This window comes from Rissa tridactyla, chromosome 1 (assembly GCF_028500815.1).
Source record: "Rissa tridactyla isolate bRisTri1 chromosome 1, bRisTri1.patW.cur.20221130, whole genome shotgun sequence".
NCBI classification, from domain to species: domain Eukaryota; kingdom Metazoa; phylum Chordata; class Aves; order Charadriiformes; family Laridae; genus Rissa; species Rissa tridactyla.
This window is the reverse complement of record NC_071466.1, coordinates 179,166,707-179,193,216: the sequence shown is the minus strand read 5'-3', so window position 1 is coordinate 179,193,216 and position 26,510 is coordinate 179,166,707. Positions and strand designations below refer to the sequence as shown.

Sequence of the window (26,510 nt, the reverse complement as noted above, 5' to 3'; positions counted from 1 at the left end):
AGTAGCTGTTAGGTGGGGAAGAAACTGTGTGAAGAGAGGCAGTCATGTCCTCATGTGTCTGAATTTACAAGAAGGCAGCGGCGTAGGGTTTGTGCAGTCTGACCCAGCAGCTGTGCACTGGGAGGTCCAGGAATGCTTATCAGATGAGTTCCCTGCTAAGGGAAACTTGAGGTGATGTTCAAGCATTCAGGACAGGCTGAGCTGCTTAGTATTGCCACCTCGAAGAGTTCTCAGCATTGACGAATGCAACAGCAGATACTTTGGGAACTTTAAAACTTTTTAGAAAGCTAAGACAGATATGGAAATAAAATGTGAATGAAGTTAAGCGTTGAGCTAGCAGGAACTTCCAGTTTTGGTTTTCTTACTTAAATTCCTCTCTTCCAGTTAAATTTTGCTTCTGGCACCAAATTCTTTTCTGTGGTCTAGTCATGAATTAAGATGATTATTTTTTTAAGGAGAGCAAAAAGAGCAAATAGGCCACGTAAGTTGTTTCCTGATGGTTATTTATGCTTTAGTACATGATATATCTAAGCTCACAACCTCTTTTAGGAAAAGATGTTTACTCAGCTTTCTGGATGTCATCAGCAAATACTTGGCAGCATAATTACTTATTATCCCAACCTCTAGTTTATAATATATGGGATATTGATGTTAAGGCAGAAAGTTTAGCTTTTCTCTAAAATATCTTTCTGTCATGGGTATTTTCTTCCTCTGTTCCTATTACCTCAAAAGTTTTTGCCCTTCCCTTAACACCATTCCTTATAAAATGTCATTTCACTGTGTGTGATCAATGTGTGTAAAGTGAGTAAATTTGAACAAAATATTTGTAATTTGTTGCTTTAAAGATTGTGTGCTTCCTAGTTTGGAGGCACCAGTCTAATATTGAGAAAACACTGCAGGTAGGGATGACACTCTAACTTGCAGTATTATGAGTAAGTGTTTAATAAAGTGTCTAGCTCTCAAATTTGTTGAGAACATTACTGAAGTAGCTGTTGATACCCAACTGCCTGTCCAGAGAGAATGTTTAATTAAAATGGAGATATGGTACAAAGTTTTTGTTCTTTTGGTTAAGGAAAACAAAATACATGACTCAGCCTTTGCCCCTGCTCTGTTTTTTAGCCAAAGCCAGTTGAACTTCATTAACTGTTGCTGCCTCAGAACTATGACAGTGGTGTCTGGCTGTCTCAAAATGAGATCTCTTGTTGCATTTCATATCCGTCGGTGTTAACAGTGTCCTGTCCTGTTGGAATGGAGGAGAGATAAGGCTTATTAAAAAGTTCTTATCTTTAACTTTAATAACATGGTAGATGATGCAGGTACTCATAAAAATAAAAGTAATTTTTCTTTCAAAGACTAGAAATAGTGGATTTGAACTTTGGGAGAGAGCTGTAGAGAGGTATTTTATAAATGTAAGTCTGTGTGTTAGATTAGAGTCAGATGGCGAAGTGCTTGGCTTCCCTCTGCCTGGCCACCAACTCTGAAGCTGGAATGTCAGTCTGGCTTCTGAGCTGTTCTCTTCTGTCACATTGAGCTGTAAATTGGTGATTCAGGAGCTGGTTAATGAATTGAAGAGGTGTCTGTGGCAGAGGATGGGAGAAGATGGGATGGGGGGGTGAGAGCAAAAGAACAAATCAAATGCTAGAAGCAGCGTGGTTCCTCTATCCTTGTTGTTATCATTTTCATCTGCCTGTGCAAGCCTGTCAGAGAAGCAAATGCTATATTAAAGAACAAGAGTGTACAAATACAGTGGGTTAGGCCAAATCAGTTTGTGTTCATTTAGCTTTTGGACTCTACACAGAAACACATTTGCAGGGCTGTACTGAGATGAGATGGTTCTGTTTGGCAATACAATGGCTGTGGTGTTTTTTAAGCTCCTATCAGTATGAATTTTAGAATTATTCTGACAGTAGCTGTTGTAATACTGTTGGTTAGAAATTTGTTGATCTGCTTCTATACGTTGAAAAGCAGTTTGTATTCCTTAATGTAATGTTTCACAGGGTGCCTTCATGTAAGATTTACCAATAAGTAGAAAGAAATCCTTAACTGTATATGGTGACATGGGCTCTTTTCATGTCCTCTTATTATGTTAAAGGAGTTTCAGTGTATCTGTGTTGAGGCTGACCGTGTCTCACAAAATTACCTTTCCTGTGTCATCTTTTTTTTGTCTGTTGTCATATATATAAAACTACAGTTGAAGAAAACTTTGTTTACATGTGGGTGACAAAAGTTAGCTTCTAGAATAACTTCTCAAAAGCATCATGATTTTTCAAAGAATGAAAGAGTACAATTCAGAATTAATATGATGATGACTAATCTCGTGAAAAATGAAAGTCCCATTTTTGTAGTGTGTTAGCTTGTGAACTTGTGCCAAGAACTAAGAGCAATCTTGCATCAAACATACTTTATGTGCACAAAACCTGAAATGTGATTTAAGAAAACAGTAGATGTTCTAAAAATGTTTTCAGGAAGAACTGGTGGTACTTATAGAAGCCCTTTTTAACTTTTTTCAGATCTCCACAGGATAAACGGATTCTTCTTGTGAATTCTCAGAACAAGTCTTTGTCTCAGTCTTTTGAAAATCTCTTTGATGAACCATCATATGGCTTATTACAAGTATGTATTATCTTTGAATTTTTTTATTATGAAGACACTTATTAAAAAAACCCACTGTACTGTGTCACACAAATATTCCCTGAATGATTGCCATTGTAGTAGCATTGACTGTATCCTAAAGCAAATGCTTACTATAGAAACTTATAAGTTTATAAGGAGGTTATACGTTTCTGGAAGCTTATATCGCTTTCTATGTTCTAATTTCTTAACTTCCCTGTGGCAGTATTTCAAACATATTCACGTTAGTGTTGTCTGTGACTCTACATTTGGGTACAGATAGTTTCAGAGAGGGGAAGAACGAAAAAATTTTAGGAGTTATCAAAATGCATTAATCAGAATTTTATAAATTTTCCTTGACTAAATGTTCTTTTCCTTGATGCTTTCTGACAGTTTTGAAGGGATGCTGGAAATACAGCAGCAAAGAGCTAAATGCTCTTTTTAATGTTAAAACTGCTTATCATGTGATGGGGTTTGTGGACTCATGAAAGTCAGCAGCAGAATTTCCACTGACTTGAATGAGCCAGAGTTTTGACCCACTGATTTAATTAAAGAAAATCTTCATGAGTGAATAATTTGTTTCTGGATTCAGTTGTCAAATCAAGTTTTGTGTGGGATTCCTAACAGAGTACATGATGATTCAAGGTGGTTTTTTCTATGAAGGTAAAGAAGCTAGGCATAAGGAAGACTTTTTGAGGCATTAATTGCTGGAAAGCAAACAGTAGATCTGATCCACTTTTATATGTAGGTCAGGCTTACTGAGTACACTCCTATGCAGTCTTTCAAATCAATCAGTAGTATTTTCTTAATACTTAAGATATCTTTTTTTAATCACATAACATATGAATGTACAGTACTGAATGTACTGTATGAAACTACTGATACATGAAACCTCGATTATGTTGACAGCTACGATATTCTCTGTGTTGTTTTGCCTCCTTTGAGTACAAGAATTCCAAATAATCTGAGGCCTTTTGTATTTTACTTGTTTTTCTTGTTATAACACAGAAATTGAAGAAGGATCCATACACAGTAACAATGGGAAGATTTTCCAAAGTCACAAACTATATTTTTGACAGTTTCCGTTTAAGTGACCCTTCAACTCAAAGGCGACCACCATCCGAAATGGCAGATTTTCTCAATGATGCTATTCCAGGGCTAAAGATAAATCAGCAGGAAGAACCAGGATTTGAAGTCATTACACGAGTGAGTGTATAAATCGATATGGATGCACTGATTCTGTTTATGCACACCTTTAAAGGAATGGTAGGACTTGAGGCTTGGTGAGTTATACTGTTTATGGTTGGCGATTGTGGCGTATGCTGCCCTACTGTTTATTCAGAAGAGTAAGATCATTATCAGCTACTTCTAGAATATGTAATTTTTATGCCTGCAAATAGGAGTTTTGCTTTGAAAGAAAGTTTGTCATTACTGAAATGAAAACATTATCTTAGTGTCAGTACCCTGAAAAGTGACCCATTTTGTTTTTAGTGTTTCTGCTGTGGTCAGATAGAGCTATATTAAGTAAAATTGGGGTATACAGGTTAATAACCAACTTTCTTGGCTTATCACTTTAACATTTCCATTTGTTTTAAGAGGGCTAAGAAGATTAAAACAAAGTATTTAATTGTATGATTAATGTCTAGGGTGTATAAATGTATGGATTTATGTATGAATTGAAATAAAGCTAGAATGAGCTTGCAATTGAATCATGAATCACTTTGTGTGGGCTCCTGTTGGGGTCTTTTACAGATAGTGAAAAAGATTTATTTTTAAATGCTTGTGATTACTATTTAAGCAGCTAACATGTTTTTAGCATGTTAAACTGTTTTGAATGTTGTTTTTTTTTCTTGAGTTCAAAATAATTTTAATAACTTAGCAGTAGGTGTATGAACTATGTAATTGTGAGAACTGGCTGCCCAGCACTTAATCAGTTAATTTACCGATGAGAAAAAGCGTAACAAATGCTACATATTTAAAATACTACGGACCTATATATCTTAATCTGGCAAATGCCTTGGACTTCTAAAGAGTTGAAACACAAATTGACTTGGTGGTTGCCATCATCAAAATATGTTTTGAAAGTAGGGGATTACTGTCTGTTGAATTCTGCTGTGCTTAAACGTGCAATTTGGGAACTGAGAGAGACTAACCACAGACTGTGAAACTTTGTTGTGTGTTAGGAATTCTGAAAGCACATATAGTCTTGTTTTTTGAGTTTTTTTTTTAAAGGCAGTTTTTTTTCTAAACTCATAAGTCTCTTTTTCTCTCTCTCCTCTCCTTGGAGAGAGAGGTGGGGAAGAGTGTCTGTTGTTTGCTTCAGTGGCCAGTCCAGCCCAAACCGTGACAGGCGGTGTACTTAAATGGATCTTTCAGTCATACTGTGCCGTCTGCATGGGCATAACATCTCTGAACCCAAGTAGTTTTTCAGTTCTCTTTTAAGACGTGCTAGTGTGTATCAGGAATGTGCTTTTGAAGTGAAGCTCCCTATTGTCCTTGTTCGCTGTGTTGCACATACTAATACATTTCTAGTTGCCTAGAGGCTTTTAGTCCATGGGAAGCTAGTTCAGAGGTGTTTGTGAGGGTAGAAGGTTATTTAAAACACGTGTGTATCCTCCTCCAAAATCTGAAATACTAACGTACATACCCAGTTCCTCAGCACAGTGTCTTGCTCTAAAGATGTGCTTGCCTTGGTCCACACTACTTGCTAATGTGGACACAGCCTTAGATCCTTAGAATTGCTAACTGAGGTATGCACATATGACAATGTAGCTGCACTGAATATAAGCAAGCGGCAAGCCTAGTACTATTTGTGCAGTTGTTTAAAACTACTGAAGCACATCATTCATGTAACATGTTTGCATATGTTTCAGATCGATCTAGGAAAACAGCCTGAAGTTACTAGAAGAGAGCCTGTGTCGGCTGAAGAATGGGCTAAGAATATGGATTCTGAAGGAAGAATTTTAAATGTCGACTACATAAAGCGATTAATATTCAAAGGGGTAACTTGTTTTTCTGAAGTCAACAAAACTTATGGCTGGCTTCTGGCTTCTTTTTCTTTCCTTCCCAAACCATGGTTCTGCAGTTTTCATTATACTTGTAATGCTTCATGTGGGACTTTGAGCATGAGCCAGTCAGTATTGTTGGAGAGGCGTCATAAACCATGATTTCATGCTATCAAATACCTCGACAGTCTTGCTGCCATACAAAGTGCTCTACAAGGAGAGAGATCTTGTGGTGGCTGGCTAAAGTGAATGAGTTGAAAACACAAAGGCTTAAGTGATAAAAAAGAGAAATCAAAGTGCCTTTCAGGAAAAAACTGGTGCTTCAGTGTTAAGATATTGGGTTTATTCTGTTCTTTTTGAGGATGTTTTCTCTTCCTCTCCAGCAAAAGCTTCTTTTTTTTGCCTGGGTTTGGCCCTCATTGTATAAGCAGTCCTAAACACTGTTGCTGATATTTATTATTGAACTGAGGGTTTTTGCAATATGAATGTGAATTCAGTCTCAGTGGTGGAAATTTTGAAAACTTTAGTTATATCCCATATCCGTTCTACGTAATGTTACTTTATTTCTTTTTTGATGGGAATCCAGCTGCCTTAATGCATTCTTTGTGTACCCATTGATGCGTGCTTCCAAGCATGCAGTTTTGCATTCTTGGGAGTTTGAGCAGAAGTAGAGAATGATAACTTTGATATTACAGTTTTTTAAAGACCTGTACATATTAAGTAATATACTGTGAAGGGGGGTATAGCGAAACTGAGGCTGTTTTCAGTTTCTGTGACTGTCCTTTAATTGATTTTCTTTGACTCAAGATTCCAATAACTTGCAGTACATTAAGTACAGATCCTATTAAAGAAAAAAAAAAAAAGAAAAAAGTTAAAATGCCTCTGTTTAAACTCCTTGCCAGTTACTGGAAAAGTTCCAGTTGCTACTTGTTTTTGCAGTGGTTGATGCTGTTTGTTGTACTGTCTTCGTTGCCTTAATCTAATGGTAAGTGAGGAAATGTAGTGAGGAATGAGGTCTGCCTTGGACGCAGACTGGGGAGCCTGACAGCGAAAGTGCCTCATTTTCGCGACTGTACTGCAGGAGTTGAATGAAACTCTTGATGACAGTGGGGTATGATTCAGCTAGTCATTTTTTGTCATCTACAAATCATGAATGTTACTTGGAAAGATTTCTGACAAATAATGACCTTCAGCAGACACTAATATTTTTGATCACTTGGAAGATTCATCTGCATGTTGTCTGTGTCTTGTAAGGTTAAAATTTTCATTTAAAAAGAATAAATAAATGGAAGTCTAGTCCTCCAAATCAGTTTGTGGTGAGACCGGAAGTTTGGCAGTTAGGCAGCATGATGTTTAAAAATATACATTTTAAAGGTACTTTTTTTGCTTTTTAATGTCTCTTCCTGTAAGGTTTTTATTGCCAGCAGTGAAGTACAGAAAAATCTTTTGTCAGGTTTCTTTTCTATCTTTGAGGATGAATCCAGTCCGTTTGCGGTTTTCTGCTTAATCATATTCTTTTCCTCCCATTTCCTCCAAATGTGATACCTAGTTAGCAGATAAGATTTGGCTACAATGTAAAAAGAAGCTTACTTATAAAAATTCCTTTTTAAGTTGTTACTTTAAGAACTGTTTTATTACTATAGGAAGGTTTCCTCACAAAGTTGAAATTGTCTTTTTGTTAATGTTTCATATCCATTTTTCCCTAGGGTCTCTGCCATACTTTAAGAAAAGAGGCATGGAAATATCTTTTGGGGTATTTTCCTTGGAATAGCACTAAAGAAGAGAGAGCAAATCTGCAAAAAAGGAAAACGTAAGTACAGTGGTTTTTTGTTTTTTTTTTTTTTTACAAAATAAATTAAAAAGCTGCTTTCTTCTTAAGGCATATAGTGATGTAGAAAGCTTTTTTGGAAGCTTGAAAGACAGCTACTAAAAATTGTTGAATGCAAAGAAGTGTGTGAGACTTTCTTTAAAATGACTGTTACACTAAAGTAAAAATATTGTATAAACAGGGTGTAGTTATCCTAATTATGCTGAAGAACAAATGGAATGAATGCTTAGATAAAAAACAAAAGAAGTGTAATAATTGAGCATGTTCTGATTTCAAAATTATCTTTCTTCAGGGACGAATATTTCAGGATGAAACTGCAGTGGAAATCTGTCAGTGAGGAACAGGAAAAACGAAATTCAAGATTAAGAGATTACCGGAGTCTTATAGGTAAATTTAGATTTAGAAACATACCTAACTGTACAAGTTCACACACTTGTACAATATGAAGTTGAAAAAATGTAATCTTTTGAGTAACCTGTATGAAGAGGCAATAAAAACTAACACGTTGCTGTTTTCAGAGGTGTCTAAACTTTGTTATATACTTATTTTAACCAGAGTAATTCAGAACTTTACGCATTAGTGTTACAGAACGGCTGGATTTTTTTATCTTCCTTTACTTAATCACAAAAGGCTCTTTATTTACTGTTATCTCATGATGTAGTTTTACTGGAAATGTCATTAATGACATACAATAAGAATGAAAATATGTCTGTTTATATTTTTAAATTTCTTACAGGGATTTCTGTATGTGCATTCTGACTTGTGGGGTTTTATACCTACTTCTAAAAATTCATCAAGTTCTGCATATTAGCATTTTGTGTCCTCAGTTCTCTTTGGCAGTTAGATTTGGGCACCAATATTTAGGATTACTAAATAGTTATTTCAGGAGGCAGGATAAAATTTTTGTGTTATTCTGACACATGGACTAAATGTATTTCATTCAGTTGCTCAACAGTCAAACTGAAAGGGTTGAGAAAGTCTAATGTGTTAACATGAAAAAAAATATTCAGAGTTCAAAAAGGCTTCAAAGTTTTCTGTTGAAGCAGCTCTGTTCCTTTTTTAAGTGTTTGAAATGTAAATGACAATATTAGGTTTATGTTCTAAAATAGATCCGAAACTACAAAACACTCCTTTTATTAAAGTGCACTCAAAATTTTGCTTATTTCAATACATCAGTCTTGAATTTCACATTATTAAAACGTACGCTGTGTGCATGTATTTTTGAGGCATGAAAACCGCCTGATAAAACAGGCGGGCAGTTTCAGCTCACTGAGTTACAGGAAGCTGTTCAACAGAACTTACAAACGTGATGTCATGACCTATCACAGTGTCTTTGAGCTGACCATGTGGTAACTTTCCTACTATGGCTTATGTGGCATTGCAAAAGTACTCATAAATGGCACTGCATAGCAAACTCACATAAAATTGTCCTTAATCCCTGTAAGTGTAGAACATTTTCACTGAATTACAATCAGGAATTTTTCCATTAAAAAGTATTAGCAAAAGAAAAGGCAAAAAGCTTTAAAATCTGTTTATAAGCAAATCCTTTTATTCCAGGCAAGAAGGATTTTCTTTTTGTTTAAAATATTCTTTATTTTGAAATGACATTCTGTTATGCAGTTGTCTTAAACACTTCAAAGCTTTGCAACAGTGTTTGAGGAAAAAATCGGCAGCTTAAAAACATTCTGAATTCATTTGATGCTGGCTTTGTAGAACTTGTTTTGAAAATGTTTTTAAATCTGGACTGTTTTCTCAGAAAAAGATGTAAACAGGACAGATCGAACAAATAAATTCTATGAAGGTGAAGATAATCCAGGATTGATTTTACTTCATGATATTTTGATGACCTATTGCATGTATGACTTTGACTTAGGTAAGTTGTGTTCCTCTGAATGTAAAAACTTTAGTTTCTGATGTGCAGTTTTGCTAAGGCCTGTTAATACTATTAAACTTGTATTGATTACAATGCTTTTTGTAAATACAAATCTTGACATTTTAATAATGTAGATAGCTTTGTTCAGTTTCTCATCCTGCTTCTTTCTGTCTTCTATCTGATGCTTATCACAGGCATCTGAATTCATCAGCTGAGGTGGGATTGGGAATTAAGTGGCAGTTTGTCTTTACCATAGCCCTACTGTTGGTTGGTTTTGGGTTGTGTTTTTTTTTGGGGGGGTGTGGGGGTGGGTGGTTTTTTGTTTTTTTTTTGTTTTTTTTAGAATTTAAGCAAGTTTACTTTTCAGACTTTTAAATAGGTTTAGATCTTTGGAGCTTGAGTGTTATATCCATTTTTAAGACTGATATATCAATAAAAATGATAAACCAGCTGCCACTGCTGTAATTAAAGCTCAGCATGCTGAACCAGCTGTTTGTAAACGTGGGTGTTCTTAGCAGTACTTTCAAAGCTGGTTCTTGAGGAGTACACTTAACAGTCTGTCAAAAATTACACTTTAGTGTATGCATCTGTTCCAGAAGGAAGAGCGTATAACATCTTGTTTTAATCACAGCGTATACGCGATGTCTAAGTCTTGGCTTCTGTTAATTGTCTTGGAAGGGAGGGAGGGAAAAGATACTTCTAGCTGATTCCCCCCTCCACGCTGACATGAAATTTGGCTGTTGTGTACTTGAGGTTTTTTTGGGTATTCTGTCTCAGAAAAATGTGTTGGCGTTCTTAAAGCCCACTTTGTGCCAAATTTTGAAGGGAAAAAGTAGGAACAAATCTTTAATTGCTAGTAGATTTCCTGCAGAGTGGTGGTACTTGTCAGCTTTTGTCCTTTCTGTCAAGTCTATAGAGAGACTCGATCTTTGGCTTGAAAAAGAAGGGGAAAACTAAAACTGATCAAGATTGTTTAAACATGTAGCTCTGTCCTGTGTGTCTTTCCACACTTCAACCTGCATTAACACACAGTGATAAGTGAAATTAAAGCACATTCACCACCCACTCTATTAAAAACATTGCTTAGATGGCTTAAATGTATGCAGTCTTCTGTTTTATAAACAAGCAAGAATAATAGGAATATAGTACATTTGATATTGTATCTCTCCAAGGCTTCTAAGCTACTCAAGCATTGGTACAATGCTGATTTTAATCCTTCAACAGCAGCTGTAGAGAGGTATGAATAAGGCCACAAACTGCCAGATAGGGGAAGGGACAGAGCAGCTGTTAATACAACACTTTTTCTGAATTAATTCCTCAAAATAATCCCTGCATTAATGAAACTGGTTTTAATTTTTAAGAGACATTTTTAAACTGTTTGAAACACAATTTTCTCTGGATTTATTTTTAAATGCATAGAGAATAATCATTTTGTTTCTTTTGACCTTTTAATTATTTACCTATTTTCTGTTCCTTGTTCTATTTTTCTTCTCGCACCTACTCCATATTTTCAGTCATTGACTCAAATCCTCTTTTCGGTTATTCAGTTATAATTAATTGCATCGTTAAGAAATGGAATCAGCCAAGCTTGAGTCTAACGGGGAAATGTCATGTCATGTTGAACCAACCACTGATGATAGACATACACATAAATCATGTTCTCCCTTACTTAGGGAGGTCAGCAGCAATAGGCCAGTAGATAAGCTGACTTGAGCATCAGTGGTAAGGTAGTTGGAAGAGTCAGGAAGAAGGGGAAAAATGAGCTCTAAAAGTCCTTGTCCTCTACTTTTAATTGGGCTGTTAACTACAAACAAGGAAGATGGAAGACGCATTAAAAAGCTATAAAATTCTGAAAACGTTCTGCATGCAACTAGAATTTTCTAGCTATGTGTAAAAATGATATGCTCTAAAAATAGGCATTTTATTCTCCACTTAGATGTAAGCCTTTCTTACAAGGTATGTGAGTGCTTTTTAGGGCATATGAGCTTGATTCACCATTTCTGGGCACAGAAACCTAAAGCACTTCCTTGAACCAGGTCTGGATATGTGTTTCATGCTTCTCACAAGCAATACTTTGCTAATAATCCCCTTCCTCAATTTGATAGGTAGTAGTCATCTTTTTTTTGGGGGTGTTGTTGGCTGCTTGGTTACATAGATGATCTTGGGCTTTTGGTGTATTTAAAATACCATCCAAGCAGAACAGTTCCTACTTCCCTAAATACAGGAATCCTTAAAGTATATTCAGTTCTAGAAAAAAGAGATGTTAAGTGTGAAATCTTCTTCATAAAAGCTATTGCACCATATGTTTTCCTGTGATTGAAACTCAGCATCTCTTCTCTGATGATCTATTGAAAAGAAAGCCTTCAGTTAAGTGGGAAGATATAAAAAGATTTTAAATGTATGAAAGAAAGCAATCAATTACAGGTGGAGAGAAGACTAAATATGAGTCTGTATTTGTGATGGTGCAAGGTATATATTTAATCTTAAAAATATCAATATATGCTTCTGAGCTAAAATCTATTCTGGTGTCAGCTCAGTTTGTGTGTATTTTAACAACTACAAAAACAATGTGTATGTTTTATGTTTTCTTTAGATTGGCAAAAACTGCTGCTAAATTTTGTTAGAACTGCTGGATGTTGGAAAATGGTAGTACAAACTGGGAATACAGACATTCATTTCACTCAGTCATTCAACACTTGAAGAATTACTGTTTAACTGCTGAGTTTAAGTAAATTCCTATTTGCCTTTTTTCCCTTTTTCTCCATCAAGGTTATGTCCAGGGGATGAGCGACTTACTTTCGCCTGTCTTGTATGTTATGGAGAATGAAGTAGATGCCTTTTGGTGCTTTGTATCATACATGGATCAAATGGTAAAATAAGGCTTTTTTAGCCCACATAAACAGTTAACCTATGGATAACATTTGGCGTTAATTTATTTTACAATTTTCATTACTTTTTAAAATTCTTTTAAAGCAATCATCTTTTGTTTGAAGTCAGTGTCTTTCTTTGATTGACACAGGTTGTGTTGGGTGTGTGATACTATTATCGTGCAATACAGACAAATTTGGCCCCTTGGAAATTTCAAAGTAACTCAGAACCATCACAGACAAATTCCTATTAATCAGGAGTCCTTTTGCAAGATTTTGTTCAGGATATTGGCTCCCTGTCATACTTAGCTTATGACATTTTGTTAAATGCAATTTAGACTTTCCACAAACTGAAGCTTCTGTGAATTGGGGATATGGTGAAACAATGTGACTGGTATGAGAATTAAAAAAAAGTTATCTTTCTGGTTTGAGTGCAGTGGTGCTGCTTGGAGATACTAAGGATAGGCTGATTTAAAATACCATTTATTACATACAAGTGTTACCAAAGAAACACAGTTCACTGCTTTGTTAAACCTTTCAGTAAAAGGCATACATTTCATTAGATGGAAGTATAGTTGAATGTTAAATATCTAAAGGATGAGAACTACTGTTGCGATAACAAAAATTTTTTCTTAAAATTAAAAATAGTTGTAAATCTCAAAATTATCAATGAGTTAATAAAAATGACAGTGCTAATATTTTATTCCATCCAGCATCAGAATTTTGAAGAACAGATGCAGGGTATGAAGACACAACTAATTCAACTGAGTACTTTGCTTCGTTTACTAGACAGTGGATTTTGCAGTTATTTAGGTAGGTGTATTATTCATGCACAATAACTAAAACGACTTACTGCATTCTGTGTGCATTGATATCCTTACCAGTCTTTAAACATAATTCCAATAGTAGTAATATATGAATACAGGACTTGTAAATTAATAATGTCTGAAAGATTTCAATAATTGAACCATGCCTATTGAAAAATAGCGCCATCTTATTACTGATTTTAAAAGTATGTCGTCCTCTGGCAAATATCTTTGATTCTGAAAAGAGGTTACTGTCTTAAAAATCGGTGGTATGATTGTGTACCTGTGAAGTGTGGTGGTGTGGTTTTTTTTTTTTACCTGTTGTCTTAACCAAATTTGGTGTTTATGAAATGTAACACTCTTATTCCTAGAATCTCAAGACTCAGGCTACCTTTATTTTTGCTTCCGATGGCTTCTTATCAGATTTAAAAGGGAATTTAGTTTTCAAGATATTCTTCGACTCTGGGAGGTAAGAAGATACTTCATCACACAAACTCCAGCAGTCTTTGGACTTTAGAATGAAAAGCATGGAACATTCTTCAAAGTGATAAATACTCTGAGATTATTTTTTTTTAAACTGATCCACTGCAATGAGAGGGGGACATATTAGCATATATTATGTCTTTTTAGCCAAACAACAAACTGGGAAGTTAATGAAAAAGTATTTATAAGAGCTGGTGGGGATAAATTGGCTTTTTCAAAAACGTTTGGACAGGATCCTTCAGATGAGGCTCTTCAGTGAAAGTCGTAAGTGTAGACTACCAGTTAACTTCTAATGGAAGACAGTTTATGCCAGAAGAAATAGCATTTGTGTGTGTCTCTGATTAGTTCCTTGATATTGGTAGTACTTTATAGAATAAGCGGGATGAAACACTGGCAAGGTAGCTTTTGTGTTACCCAAAACCGTAGAGGATGATGTCAGAAGATCCAGTTAATCTTGATGATAAGGCTGTGTGATGCCAAATAACATAGTGTAAAAAAACCATCAAAATGTTGAAGTTCTAATAATTCCAGGTTAATGAGATCTCTTCTGACTTTGGTGATCTTGGGATCAGATGGAGTAATTAAGATGAACTAACACTTTTGTTGAACATTCTTTGATTCTTTGTTCCCATAAAATTGAGAAGTGTGTCAACAGTATAGGTTTATTGTCTAAGATGCATTTAACAAGAGCACAGTATCTGCTGAAAACTCCCAAACGAGAATAAATGTTGAGATGAATGGTAGGAGTATCTACTAGGACATAACATCAAATTGAATTGTGCTGGGGAACAGAAGGGTAATGAAAAGAACAGGACTGAGATGCATAAAATTTGTACTATAATGAAAAATAATGTTGTTTCTGGTATGATGAAAAATAACGTTGATGCTTTTATTCACTTTTTCCACTAATGAAAAAGGAGTCACATAAAGAGGAGGACCACTATTTAAAACTGTCTAAAATAAATCTTTTTTAGCTTTTTATCATCAGTTGGTAGAATTTACTATCATAGAGTATTGAGGTGGTATTTTTAACTGAAGAGGACTAAAAAGTTTATTAACAACATTCATAAATAAGGGAACCAAAATGTACAAACCAAAAAGAATTCTCTTATTCCAAGGGATAAAATGATAATGATTTTGGGGAAAAAACTTTCAACCATCATTTGGTTTTTCCCCCCTCAGTGTTATGTTCCCTTCTCAGTATTTTTTGGTTTTAAATTGATGACGACAGTATTTTTATTCAGTTTATAGTCCCAGGCTAGCATGTTTTTATCACCTCTGCCTTAATGTGTGTATACATATGCATAAAGAAAAGAAATACACTATACTTCTAACTTCTGGGTATTTTATTCTGTCCAAAGAGGATGATGGAGTTCTGTTGACAGTCTTGTAGGTTCCTTCCAGCAAATCATAATGTATGTTTCCTACAAGTATTCAACTTTCTTGCTGGGAGATATGGAATGGGAAAGGGGATATCTTGTTTTCTTTTATAAAACAAAATAATTAAGGCATTATGTTAATGCTTTTATGTGAAAGCTAGTGACACCTTTGTCACAGTAAAGTCCAGCTTACAACAGTGTTTTTTCCTGTTCATAGCTATGCAGCTTCATTGGTATCGGTGGCATGTGTTATGTGGGATTTACAAAGGCAAGCATAGGCACAGCAGCCCATTTCTTCCTTTGCAATCAGTAGAGAAAAACTAACTGCTTTTAGGGTATTTCAGTTTGAGCAAATTTCACGTGCTATTTTGTAATAGTGCCTGAATTGAGGGAACCCGTTTGAAAGTGATGTGAGGGAGGTACCATCTGAGATTCCAGTCCCTAGTTCTGTGTAATCTATGAATTTCAGGGTGTTCCTTTTGGACTTCCGTTTCTGGCCTGTGAGTTGCTTGAACCACTAAGGTAGCATTGGATGCTTCTTCCCTGTTCCCTCTGGCTTCATGACTTCCAGTGTTTTATCTCAAAAAAAGGAATGAAGAAGATTCTTCACTACACTGATTATTAGACATTCACCTTCGAGATGGGAGATACCAGTGTCCATCAGCCAGAGTAGAAGCTAAAACCAAGCTCTCCCATTTACTGAGCGAGAGCCGTTAATAATCGGATTGTGGTAGAAAATGTGGGTGGTTACATCATCGCTGCGTGGTGCAGCAGGATGTGCCGGGCAGTGTGAGTGCCAGAGAGGTGGCATTCCACTTTGTGTGCATAAATTGAGACACACTGTATGATTGCAGTTACTTGCAACACCTGGTTGCAGAAATACGAATGGAGGTTAAACTGCTTGGGGGGGGGTGGGATTATTTGCAGTACACTTTAGCAATCTCTCTCAAACTCAGCCCAGATAGACAGCATCCCGAGCTGCTGCTTAGATGTCCCAAAATGAGAGCAGCTCAGTCCCTCCTTCACACTGGAGGGACAGACAATATTACTCGGTAATTCCAGACAGCTCTTCGTCTTTCCTTTGCATAGTGAGCTGCTTTGTTCTCAAGATGGTGCAGGAAGACTGAGTAGAAAAAGAAACAGAAAGATAAAACATTCTGTAACAATTACACAGCTAGCTCACACTTACTGCCAATGTTATTCTAGTACAGCTCATGTTGTATGAAAACAGGATGACCTAGTGATAAATTACTTCATATATATGCTAGTATGTGATACAAATATTCATGCATGCTCAGGTAGTGCTAGAACTAATCAGTCCTTACTTGCATAGCTTTATCAGAAAGAAATAGGAGGAAAAGAATTATTGTACTTAAGTGGTGTATTTTTATATTCTTAATTTAAATGCTGCTTTTCTTTCATCCTTTTCCAAGCACTTTGTGATGATGCTGTTACACATTTACATACATAAGCTTAAGTATGTGCTCTGCTCCAGACTTTGAAAGGTGTTTCAAAAATGGCAGCAAAAAGTATGGAATTTTTTGCAGCTGGTATTAGCAGCTGGTGACAGCAGCTAATTTACCTCACAGAGGAGAGAATGTCTGTAAACATCCTTGTTAGTATTCTTGGGTTTCTTCTATTCTTGAAGCTGGATCCAGCTACTGCTGTAGTTACACCTTAAAGCAAATACCTCTTAAAGGAGATATTCCAGTAGGATAGCATTAAATTGTAGATATGAAAGTTAAATATCTGTTAATGTCTATAAGAAGGTAACTTTTATACAGATCTATATTTTGGTTTGATTTTCCCCCCATATCCTGCATTGTCATGTTTCTATCATCTATGTTCTGGTTTAGATTTAATGCCAAGAGGCAGCCTGTTGTCTGATATGCTTCATTAGTGATTGCTGTAGGTGATTAATAACGTGTACTGTGAGAATTTGATTGTACTGGAAATGTGTCGGCAGTAGTTTGCTCTCTTCACGTGCAGACTTGACGTTGAACGAAACCCATGTACAGCTGTCAACATTTCCTTCTTATGAAGTAGAAATACACTAGTAGTTTGTAGACAGACTGTATTTGGTAGACTGTAGGTGTTTTTGAATGATTGTTATTGTATATCAGCCTATTTACATTCCAGCCCTTTTCCTGGTGTGAGAGAATGCTTTAACAGAACATTGGATACCTGAAAAAGATAAGAAATTTAATTCTGGACTGAATGAATAGAATCTTAATTGAAACATTCAAGATTAATTGCACTTTATTTTTGGGTGAACTTGGTTTGGATATCTTTCAGATTTATGCAATTTCATTTGTGGGCTACATGTACTAGTGATAAAAGTTCAAGTATAAGTAAGCTCTTGTTGAGCTTTAAGGCCTTGTTCTATGAATAATGAAGCAAGAAAATTTTTACTAGTGAAGTAAGACTCTCATGAGCCTCCTCTCTTTTTTTTTTTACCTGCCTTTTTTAAAAAATAAATCCATTGACTTAAATCCCTTTATCTGTTTGACAAGAGTAATTTATGCAAACAATTTTTTGTTTCCTTCTTTTTTTTTTTGTTGTCAAAACTGTTCTCTAGCTTCTGCCCACCACACACATTCTCTTCTAATACTTCTTTGTTTTAAGATTTGACTCTCATGATCACTCTAAAATAAGGTGTTAATACTGAGAGTGCACATTTCTGTGCCAGTGACCTCAAGAGTGATTATCTGTGTCCTCTGTGGTTCCAAAAGCCAATGTGTCTCCAGTCAGAAAGTAACACCCACCCACCCCTAACACCTGTGTGTACATGTATTTAGGCTCTTGTAGTGGGGGATTGGGTACAACTTTAGCACCTTAATTATAACCCGTAGAACCTTTTGGAGGGATTGCTGAGCATGACACACTTCTAGCAATTCACACTTAATCCAGACACAAAAGATACATAAATAATTTGTTAGCTTTAATTACTTATGTGTAGTTAGTAGTTGAGGAGGAAAACTTCACGTGAGCTGAGGCAGAACACACATGTTCCCAAGATTGCAAGCTCAGGGAGCTTAATGGTATTATGGTGGATAACCTGGTAGACACAGAAGTCTTAAAGAACCAGATAAGCATTTGGTGAGTCAGACTTGCAGTTGTCACTAATTGGCCAAAAGAAAGATTTCAAACCACTGGACAAATACTTAGTTGGCTTCAAAAATAGCTTAATTGCAGTTAAGCCACTCGGCTTGAGGGCTTACTTCTTTTCCAAGAACTGTTCTTTTCAGAGGAAAAGCATAAGCATTTCAAAAGTGGTTTTCATATTCTAACAGGTCATGTGGACGGAATTGCCTTGCCAGAATTTTCATCTTCTCCTTTGTTGTGCTATCTTAGAATCTGAAAAACAGCAAATAATGGACAAGCACTATGGCTTTAATGAAATACTAAAGGTACTAAATTCTTATGCATTATTTAAATATTAATTAAGTTTTTGGTGTTTATGCAGTATGTTTGTATTTCATGTTGGAGGGAGGATAAGGTGCCTACTACCTTCTGAAGGGTTAAATGTGAACAGAATGTCTGTCCTCCGAGCTTTCAAAATGGTTTATTTGATGTCTGTGTTTAGTGATAAGATTGTTAACAGATGGAAAACGGTCTCCCCCTTAGACTACTGCTTAGTATGTTTAATCTTAATTTTTGCTTTTTCTTCTGTAATCTTATTTGTTATCTCTTTGAAAATGTGAAGCGGGGGGGCTGGGGGGAAGAGGGGGAGGGTACCCAGGAGGGCTAGATAGTTTGTCACATTTAGAAGTACCATGGATTCCTCTTGCACATCTTGGATACCGGTGAAAGCCAGCTGTTGCATACTACATCTTTCAGTACCATTTGTCACAGCAAATAGAGTATGTTTAACATTTCATAGCTTAAGAGGCAAGCTTATAAGGTGATACTTATTAGCAGTGCAGTATTAGTGTATTTTATAATAAAGCATATTTACCACTGATCACACTTACTATTATTCGTGAATATTTTTTTAGCATATCAATGAACTGTCTATGAAAATTGATGTGGAATATATACTCTGCAAAGCAGAAGCAATTTCTATGCAGATGAAGAATTGCAAGGTAAAGTTATTTTGAATATATCTACCATGAGCTTTTATAGAGAGTAAAAGTATGTAGTTGACTCTGAGTGTACATGTATGACTTGTAAAATAACTAAATGCCTGTGTATGATAAAGGATGGACTGTATCTATACAGCGCCTGTATTCTAAAGGTCTCTAAGAAAGAGTGATTAATTTTATAGAGTAATATCGTTCACTGGGGTAAACCTGAATTGTGCTGGTTTTGATGGTGATTTCTTAACTCTTGCTAGATAACAACAATACAAGTAATTTGATGTTCAGTGTGCTCGAGAAAAATGAGGTGAAAGGCACATTGCACTGAAAGCACACTAGACTTACCAGGCAGAAACCAGTGGTTCACTCAATAACTAATTTCAATAACATGAAGTGTATTTCTAATAGTTGTTTACACTTTTTTTTTTGTAATGAAGATTATATTGTTAATCAGGAATTGATTCCTGAGCCTGTCTCCTTTGCTGTCTTTTTGAAAAGCAGATACAGAAAATGGTAGCTTTAATGGAACTAATGCTGAGAGAGATGGTTTTGGTACAGCTAAATTCACATGAATGATTACTTACTGGGGATGGGGGATGGACTGGGAGGGACCTTGTTCTTAACTTTTTTCATTTAATTACAGTGATTTTTTTTTTTTTTTTCCCACCCTGCTCCTTTGTAGGAATTGCCTCAAGCAGTTAGTGAGATCCTGGGGATAGAAAGTAGTTCTGTAACACCAGATTCGGATACTGGAGAGGACGAAAGCGGAGCTGTGCTGAGTTGTCCGACGTCATTATATCAGAGTATCTCACCGCCTGTAATTGCTGCCAATGGAACAAGAGACAGCACTCAACAGATGTCTGACACGCAGAGCTTGACACCTGCATAATTACAGCTGGTTGAATTGAAGAAAGACTTTTACTGAGCACGTTTTTTTCAAGCACTTGAGAGATGGATATTTAAATTTGGTGTTGATTAAGCTTTAAGGTTGGAAAGAAAATCTGTACTGTAATGCTCTTGCATTAAAGCTTTACAACATGACTCCACTTAACTATTTTTGTAGTTTCTTCTACCAAAATAGCCTTTTGTTTTCAATAACATTCCTTAATATTTTTGTAGCCAAGTGCATTTTCTTTTTGCTGGTGAACTGGAAATGGATGGTGATTAAGAATGAATTTGAAAATTCTGCATTTGTCGAGCTTTCACATGTATTGACCTAAGACAGTGTGAGCTCTTTGATTTCAGCAGATTCATAATAGGCCAGCTGAAGCCACTCTACAAAATTTTCAAGCTGAAGAGATGCTGATGTGTTAAAGAAGGATTGTTCTGTAAATGAATGGGTTTGCCCTATCTCAAATGTTTACAAAAATACTTCTAAGTATTTGTTGCTGGTTGAATGTAGATTTGAAATGGACATTTATACTTACACAGTTTAATGTCCAAATACCGGATTTTGTGTAATTGGGAGTGGATGAACAGTATATTTTTACATTAACATATCTTCACTTTATATATGCATATATATATATTTACACACATACACACACTATATACACAAATGTTTGTGAATACTAAAAAGGATAGTCATATTTTCAGTACCTGAATAAACTGACTGTTCATTCATATGAATCAGTTTGACCAAATTAATGCACAGCTCCAACTTGGGCTCTTCTTCAGAACTTTTCTAACTGAAGGTAACTTTTATGTGAATACAGTCAGTCCTACACTTGAGGTAATTTTGCAATCGATTTCTTGCAAACTTTATTAATGTTTATCTTTGCTAATATATTAACTGATCAATTAACTACTTACACTGTTTTTATGGCAAGAGTATTTGGAGAATTAATGATCAGATTATAAAAAAAACAAAACCCACAAACCAAAATAGTAATTGGAATTAACGTTAATGCATTTTTCGTATATGCAGAAGGCAGTGTGAGTTTATTCCATGCCATGCTGATGTCCTTTGACGTTATGTGAAATTTAACATAACTGATCAGTGTACTCATTATTTGGTAACTATTGTACATATATAAAATAAAAATCAAAGCTGATTTAGTGTTTTTAATTAAATCATATTTAGAGAAAAAATCTACTTGTCTGGTTGTTGATATAAGAACATGAGATAGAGGGGATAGCTAACAACGTTAACAGTTCATCAATATTTTATATTTTGTGAGTAATGAAGAGCAGTGGGAACATCTGTTTATTACAGAGTGGAACATGCCTTTCACGTCTAGGCAGTTGATGTGTGGGATATGGCAGAGCTTTCTTTTCTTCTGCAGCAGCTTACTTTTACAAATGTTATTTGTGCCATCTAAAGCAAATACAAGTAATACAGAAAGGCTTTAATAGATAAATCAAGTTGTTACAATAATTTGAGACCCGATTAAACTTCTCTCACCAGTTGAGAACAGACACCGGAGAGCTAAATCAGTGTAGATTTTGTTTTTAATATCGTCAGTGTGCTATCTCTCATCAGTTAATAAGAAGAGTCTTACGCGGTGGAAGTCAGGGAGTCACAGCTCGGCGTATCTATGGCCTTTCATTTCCTGTCCAGGAAATGACTGTGAAGCATCGTGCCTTTGTTCGCTGTTGAGCGTTGTGCTGCTTGGCACTTCTTTTAATGTGGCACAGAATACATAAAGGCATAGAACTTATATAATCAACACCTTGGTTCAAATAGACTAAGCGGGGTTACTTTCAGTATTTTTGGAGCCCCTGGTTCACTTTGCAGTGTACTTGCAGTATGGGGTTTTTTGTCAAAAATTATGTTCAAATGAAATGGGGCGGGGGGGGGGGGGAATGTCTAAAACTAAGACATGCAGTGGGTGAGTCTGTCAATTAACTGTGCGTGGTTCTTGGTTATTCAGGATGTGCAGCCACCAAAAATTATATGCAACATATTAAGATCTTGAAGAAAATCATAATTGACTGAATGTGACTATTCAAATGTTTAGGAAAAGCATATTTAAGTGGAATTCCGTCACTTCTTAGAATTACAGCTATAGCTGCTAAGAAGTACTACCAGCCCTTGAAGTTTGCCTTTCCTTTTTGGGTATAATTGTTGATCTTTTCCCTTTGCATTAAGCACGCGGATGTTGAGGATGAGAAGGTTGCTCCTGAATTAACAGTGAGCAGCTGCTGTGGAAGGCTTGGAATAGGAAGGCTTCCTCTCCTTCCCTACAGTAAGATCAAGTCCCTTGCAGCGTTCGCTACCTGCCGTTTCCTTCCTGCTGACAGGCAGCCTTGCAGAGAGTTGCGATTTAAGAGGAACTTCATCTTCCACCAAACTATTCCTGATCGTTAGGGATGGATTTAGTCTAAGCCGAGACTACAAACACTGTGAGAGCCCTTAATTCGGGTCAGGATGGCTGAATGCCATGGGTTGAAGGTTGTGGATGTGTAAATTTCTTTTGTACACGAATGATTTAGATTGCTTAGAATTAACATCTGTGAATTAACTCAGTATACGTTTTTGGTTACAGTTGTCAGGCTATGAAAGAGGCTGTATTTGTTTAGTTCCTGCAAACCTGTTTTGTTTTCTTTTTTACCTTCATGCTTGACTTGAGGATAATTATCTCTTGGGAATGTGTATTTAAAACATCACTCTTTTCAATCATAGCAGTATTCCAGTGTTATCCATTCCAAGGCAAAAATTACACTTAGGTAGGTTTCTCCTTAAGAGAGATTTTCCTTATTTTGCCTGTTTGGGCGATTTTATTGGTTTTGAAAGTACATTCTTGAGGGCCTTTTCTTCTGTTTGAGGGCAAGAGGATAGCTTACAAAAAGAAGCGGCTGAAGCTTCTCGGAAGGTTGGATGAACGTGAATGTTTATAGAATGGTTTTGACACTGGGAGGTTAAAAAAAAACTATAAAAAGGATGATGCTATACGTAGCTGCCCATAGTAATCACTTAATGCTTCAGCTGCATTGATTACATTTAGCAAATGTGTGCCTGTCCCCGTTCATCTCTAACGCCTGTGTTTGCTCCCAGTGGCCTTCAAACCCCTGTTGGGTGTGGATACACGCGATAGCCACTTGTATTCATTGCGGTGGGTCATCTTCCTAAGGAATATACGTTACAGCACGTCCTCATTGCTTTAAGAACCAGATGTGGAAATACTGTCATGCTGATTGTATTAGCAACATTTTGGTTTGGATGTGTAGTTTAATTAAAATTAAGGCGTTTAATGTTCAACGAGCTCAATTTTTGTTGCTAACAAGTTTTTTCTTAAAACCTTTGCATGTTTCTAGCGGACAAATTTAAGATGCTGATGGTGTCTCTTCAATTATTCTCTTTACTTTTTCCTCACGTGTTACTCCCTAAAATTCTTTGATCCCAGTCAGCCAAAGCAGCGAGGAATCAGATTCCTCACTACTTTCAAATATATTCTTAAGCACTGAATCAAAGCTCCAGGAACTTCAGAAAGCCGTAAAAAGTATCTTCTAGCTTTTATTTTTTGTGATAATGTTCTAGCTCAAAATAAATGAGGCACTTTTTCCTCACTTTTCTGAAGAATTTTGTGTTACGAGAATCTTGCCTAACTTGAAAAAAGATTTTATTGTAAATGATTTGGCATTCAGAACTTGGACCATGGAGGAGTTTTGGTACCGCTAGCACGAGTCATGCATCCTAGTGTGATGCAAATGAAGCCTTGCCAAGTTTGGGATTGAATTTCTGTAGGTAAAAATCTATGTTCTTCTCAAACTGTTCCTTGTTAGACAACAGAAATAACAATGCTGAAGACGGTGAAATTTTAAAAGTGCATCTGAGAATAGATTCACATTACAGATGTGATTGGAAAATAGCAATTAAGTGGGCCGCGTGCAGGAGTAATCACTTGTTTAGGAAATGTGTTGACTGATTCCTTAGACTCACATTTAGTCAATATTCTTGTATAGATGCAACTTAAAACTGAAGTTTGGTCTGTAGCAAAGTGGCTGGTAACATGATTTTGTTTGTGGCTGGCTAAATATCTTGAAGTATATTTTTCAAATCTGTTGACTGTTGTTGGAACGCTTCTAGTCCACGGCTGGTGCCGTTTCCATCTGCGTGAAGGAATCGTGGCAGTGAGGTCTGTGCTTGTTCTTAGGGAGGAATTGCCACGAGCTGCTCTATGGTGGCTGGGATTAAAGCAGGAAAACTTAACCCTTGGTTCTCTATGTGCAATCACGTACCTATATCCGGCTCAATAGTTGACATGACTGTATATACACATTGATAAGGTGATAAGAGACACATACGCATAATATCCACTTAACAGACAGATTTCATATATGTGTACTATTTGATTTAAAGATGCTTTCAAATGTTTTTATGATGTTAAAACACGAATTTTCCTTCATGTTTAGTGGGACTTGAAAATGTCTGCTATTCAATTAAGTGATGTTATTGCAGTGCAGGCCTTGTATAAATTCAGCTTGAATTTCATTTTTCATTCAAGTGGGGATTTTAATCTTAAACGTTTTTTAGAGAACTGTGTGCTATTTTTTCATGTTAAATCACTATCTTTGGCACAAATTGAATTTCCTGATGAATTGCAAACAAAAAATATATTGTAGGATGTCACTTTTTGCCTCATCCAAAATGAATTTCACAATTGAATCAAATATATATTTCAAACTGTCCATGTAATTCAAATAAATGCAGTCTTCTAGATGGGTTATGTTTTGAAAGAATTTGATTATAGTATCTATTTTGATTATACAGGCTACGCGTGCCCTACCTTAACATTAGTTCTTGGACTGTTTCTACGTACATATCTTGTTATTAACCAACTAAATGCAGAGCCCCGTTGTGTAGAGCTTAATTTTTTGCCCAGGCTAGCAGTTCAGCGAACGTTTCCTCTGTGTGTTGCGGCTGACCCTGGCCAGCAGCCAAGGGTCCCACCCAGCCCCTCGCCCACTCCCCTCTCCCAGAGGATGGGGACAAAATAAAAGGCAGGCAAGAAGGCTCCTGGATTGAGACAATGACAGTTTAACAGGGAAAGCAAATGCTGCTCCTGCACGCAAAGCACAAAGAGAACTTCATTCACTGCTGTCCATCGGCAGGGAGATGTTCAGGCACTTCCTAGAAAGCAAGGACTCAGCACAGGGGCCTTGGAAACATAAACGCCAAGGCCATGAATGTCCCTGCTTTCCTCCTTTCCCCGGGCTTTTATTGCTGAGCACAGTGGTAGCACAAGAAGGACATGGACCTGCTGGAGCAGGTCCAGCGGAGGGCCACAAAGATGGTCAGAGGGCTGGAGCACCTCCTCTATGAAGACAGGCTGAGATAGTTGGGGTTGTTCAGCCTGGAGAAGAGAAGGCTCCGGGGAGATGTTATAGCCCCTTCCAGTACCTGAAGGGGGCCTACAGGAGAGATGGGGAGGGACTATTTATCAGGGAGTGGAGCAATAGGACGAGGGGTAATGGTTTTGAACTGGAAGAGGGGAGATTTAGATTAGATATTAGGAAGAAATTCTTTACTGTGAGGGTGGTGAGACACTGGAACAGGTTGCCCAGGGAAGCTGTGGATGCCTTATCCCTGGAAATGTTCAAGGTCAGGCTGGATGGGGCTTTGAGCAGCCTGGTCTAGTGTAAGGTGTCCCTGCCCATGGCAGGGGGGTTGGAACTAGATGATCTCTAAGGTCCCTTCCGACCTGAACCATTCTATGAGGTATGGAGTATCCCTCTGGTCAGTTTGGGTCGGCTGTCCTGGTTGTGTCCGCTCTCAACCTCTTGCCCACTCCCGGGGGAAGAAGTGAGAAAGCCTCAGTGCTGTGCAGGGAGGGTTCTGCAATAGCCAAAACGCTGCTGTGTTACCAGCACTGTTCTAGGCACAAACGCAAGGCACGGCACCATACGGGCTGTGATGAGGAAAGCTAACTCCATCCCAGCTTGACCCAGCGTGGTGTGATGACGGCCAGTCTTGATGGTGTCTGAGCTCATGCTAGAAATAAATTAACCCTTCCTGTTGAAGATGACACCCTTTATGTGCCCATTTAGACCTAATGCAAAAAATAGCTGTAATACATATAAAGAACTTATATTCAGCTGTTCTGTTGCTTGTCATAATTCAATGAGATGCAACACCAGAAACTCTTCCAAAACCCTTTTGGGGTATGAATTGGTAAAGATATCCTTTAGGTTACACGGGTGCATGCCACCTTTGGGCACTGGGCTTGGAGAGCTTCCATGCACTCTTTGGGTTTTACTGTTAAAGGAACTGGAGGAGACCAGTCAGTCCTGGTCAGGAGACCAAGAAAGTCTCTAATGTACAGATATTTGGATTCAGGGACTTGATAATTCCTCAAGCAGCAAACCAGTACAATTATAGCTACCAAAAGTGGCAGTCCCAGTTCTTTGTTCTCTGCCCTGTGTCGCTACATCTTTTATGCTGGCATGATTAATTTGTGCAGGGTACGGTGAACCACATAAAGGAGCTGATAAATTTCAGACTTAACCAGTTCTTTTGGTCAGATCAATCATACCGCACATTTTTTTCACCATGAGGAACATGCCTCAGTATTTACATACAGCAAGTTTGTTAAAATCATAGATTTGCAATACTGGAAGGCACTTTTAAAAGCTCATGA

General features: G+C 36.8%; 1 protein-coding gene across 1 annotated transcript in view; it reads left to right on the top strand.

The window, feature by feature from the left end:
* TBC1D15 (TBC1 domain family member 15) overlaps positions 1-24,612 on the top strand; it is a 44,167-nt gene extending 19,555 nt beyond the window's left edge. The window contains exons 6-17 of the mRNA XM_054196611.1: positions 2,511-2,613; positions 3,619-3,816; positions 5,484-5,612; positions 7,322-7,425; positions 7,736-7,830; positions 9,200-9,316; positions 12,086-12,186; positions 12,897-12,996; positions 13,361-13,458; positions 18,145-18,261; positions 18,850-18,936; positions 19,613-24,612. Of these exons, the coding sequence (XP_054052586.1) occupies positions 2,511-2,613; positions 3,619-3,816; positions 5,484-5,612; positions 7,322-7,425; positions 7,736-7,830; positions 9,200-9,316; positions 12,086-12,186; positions 12,897-12,996; positions 13,361-13,458; positions 18,145-18,261; positions 18,850-18,936; positions 19,613-19,819 (1,456 nt within the window). The 3' untranslated portion in view covers positions 19,820-24,612. The remainder of the gene's footprint in view (positions 1-2,510; positions 2,614-3,618; positions 3,817-5,483; positions 5,613-7,321; positions 7,426-7,735; positions 7,831-9,199; positions 9,317-12,085; positions 12,187-12,896; positions 12,997-13,360; positions 13,459-18,144; positions 18,262-18,849; positions 18,937-19,612) is intronic.
* The last annotated feature ends 1,898 nt before the right edge of the window (positions 24,613-26,510 follow it).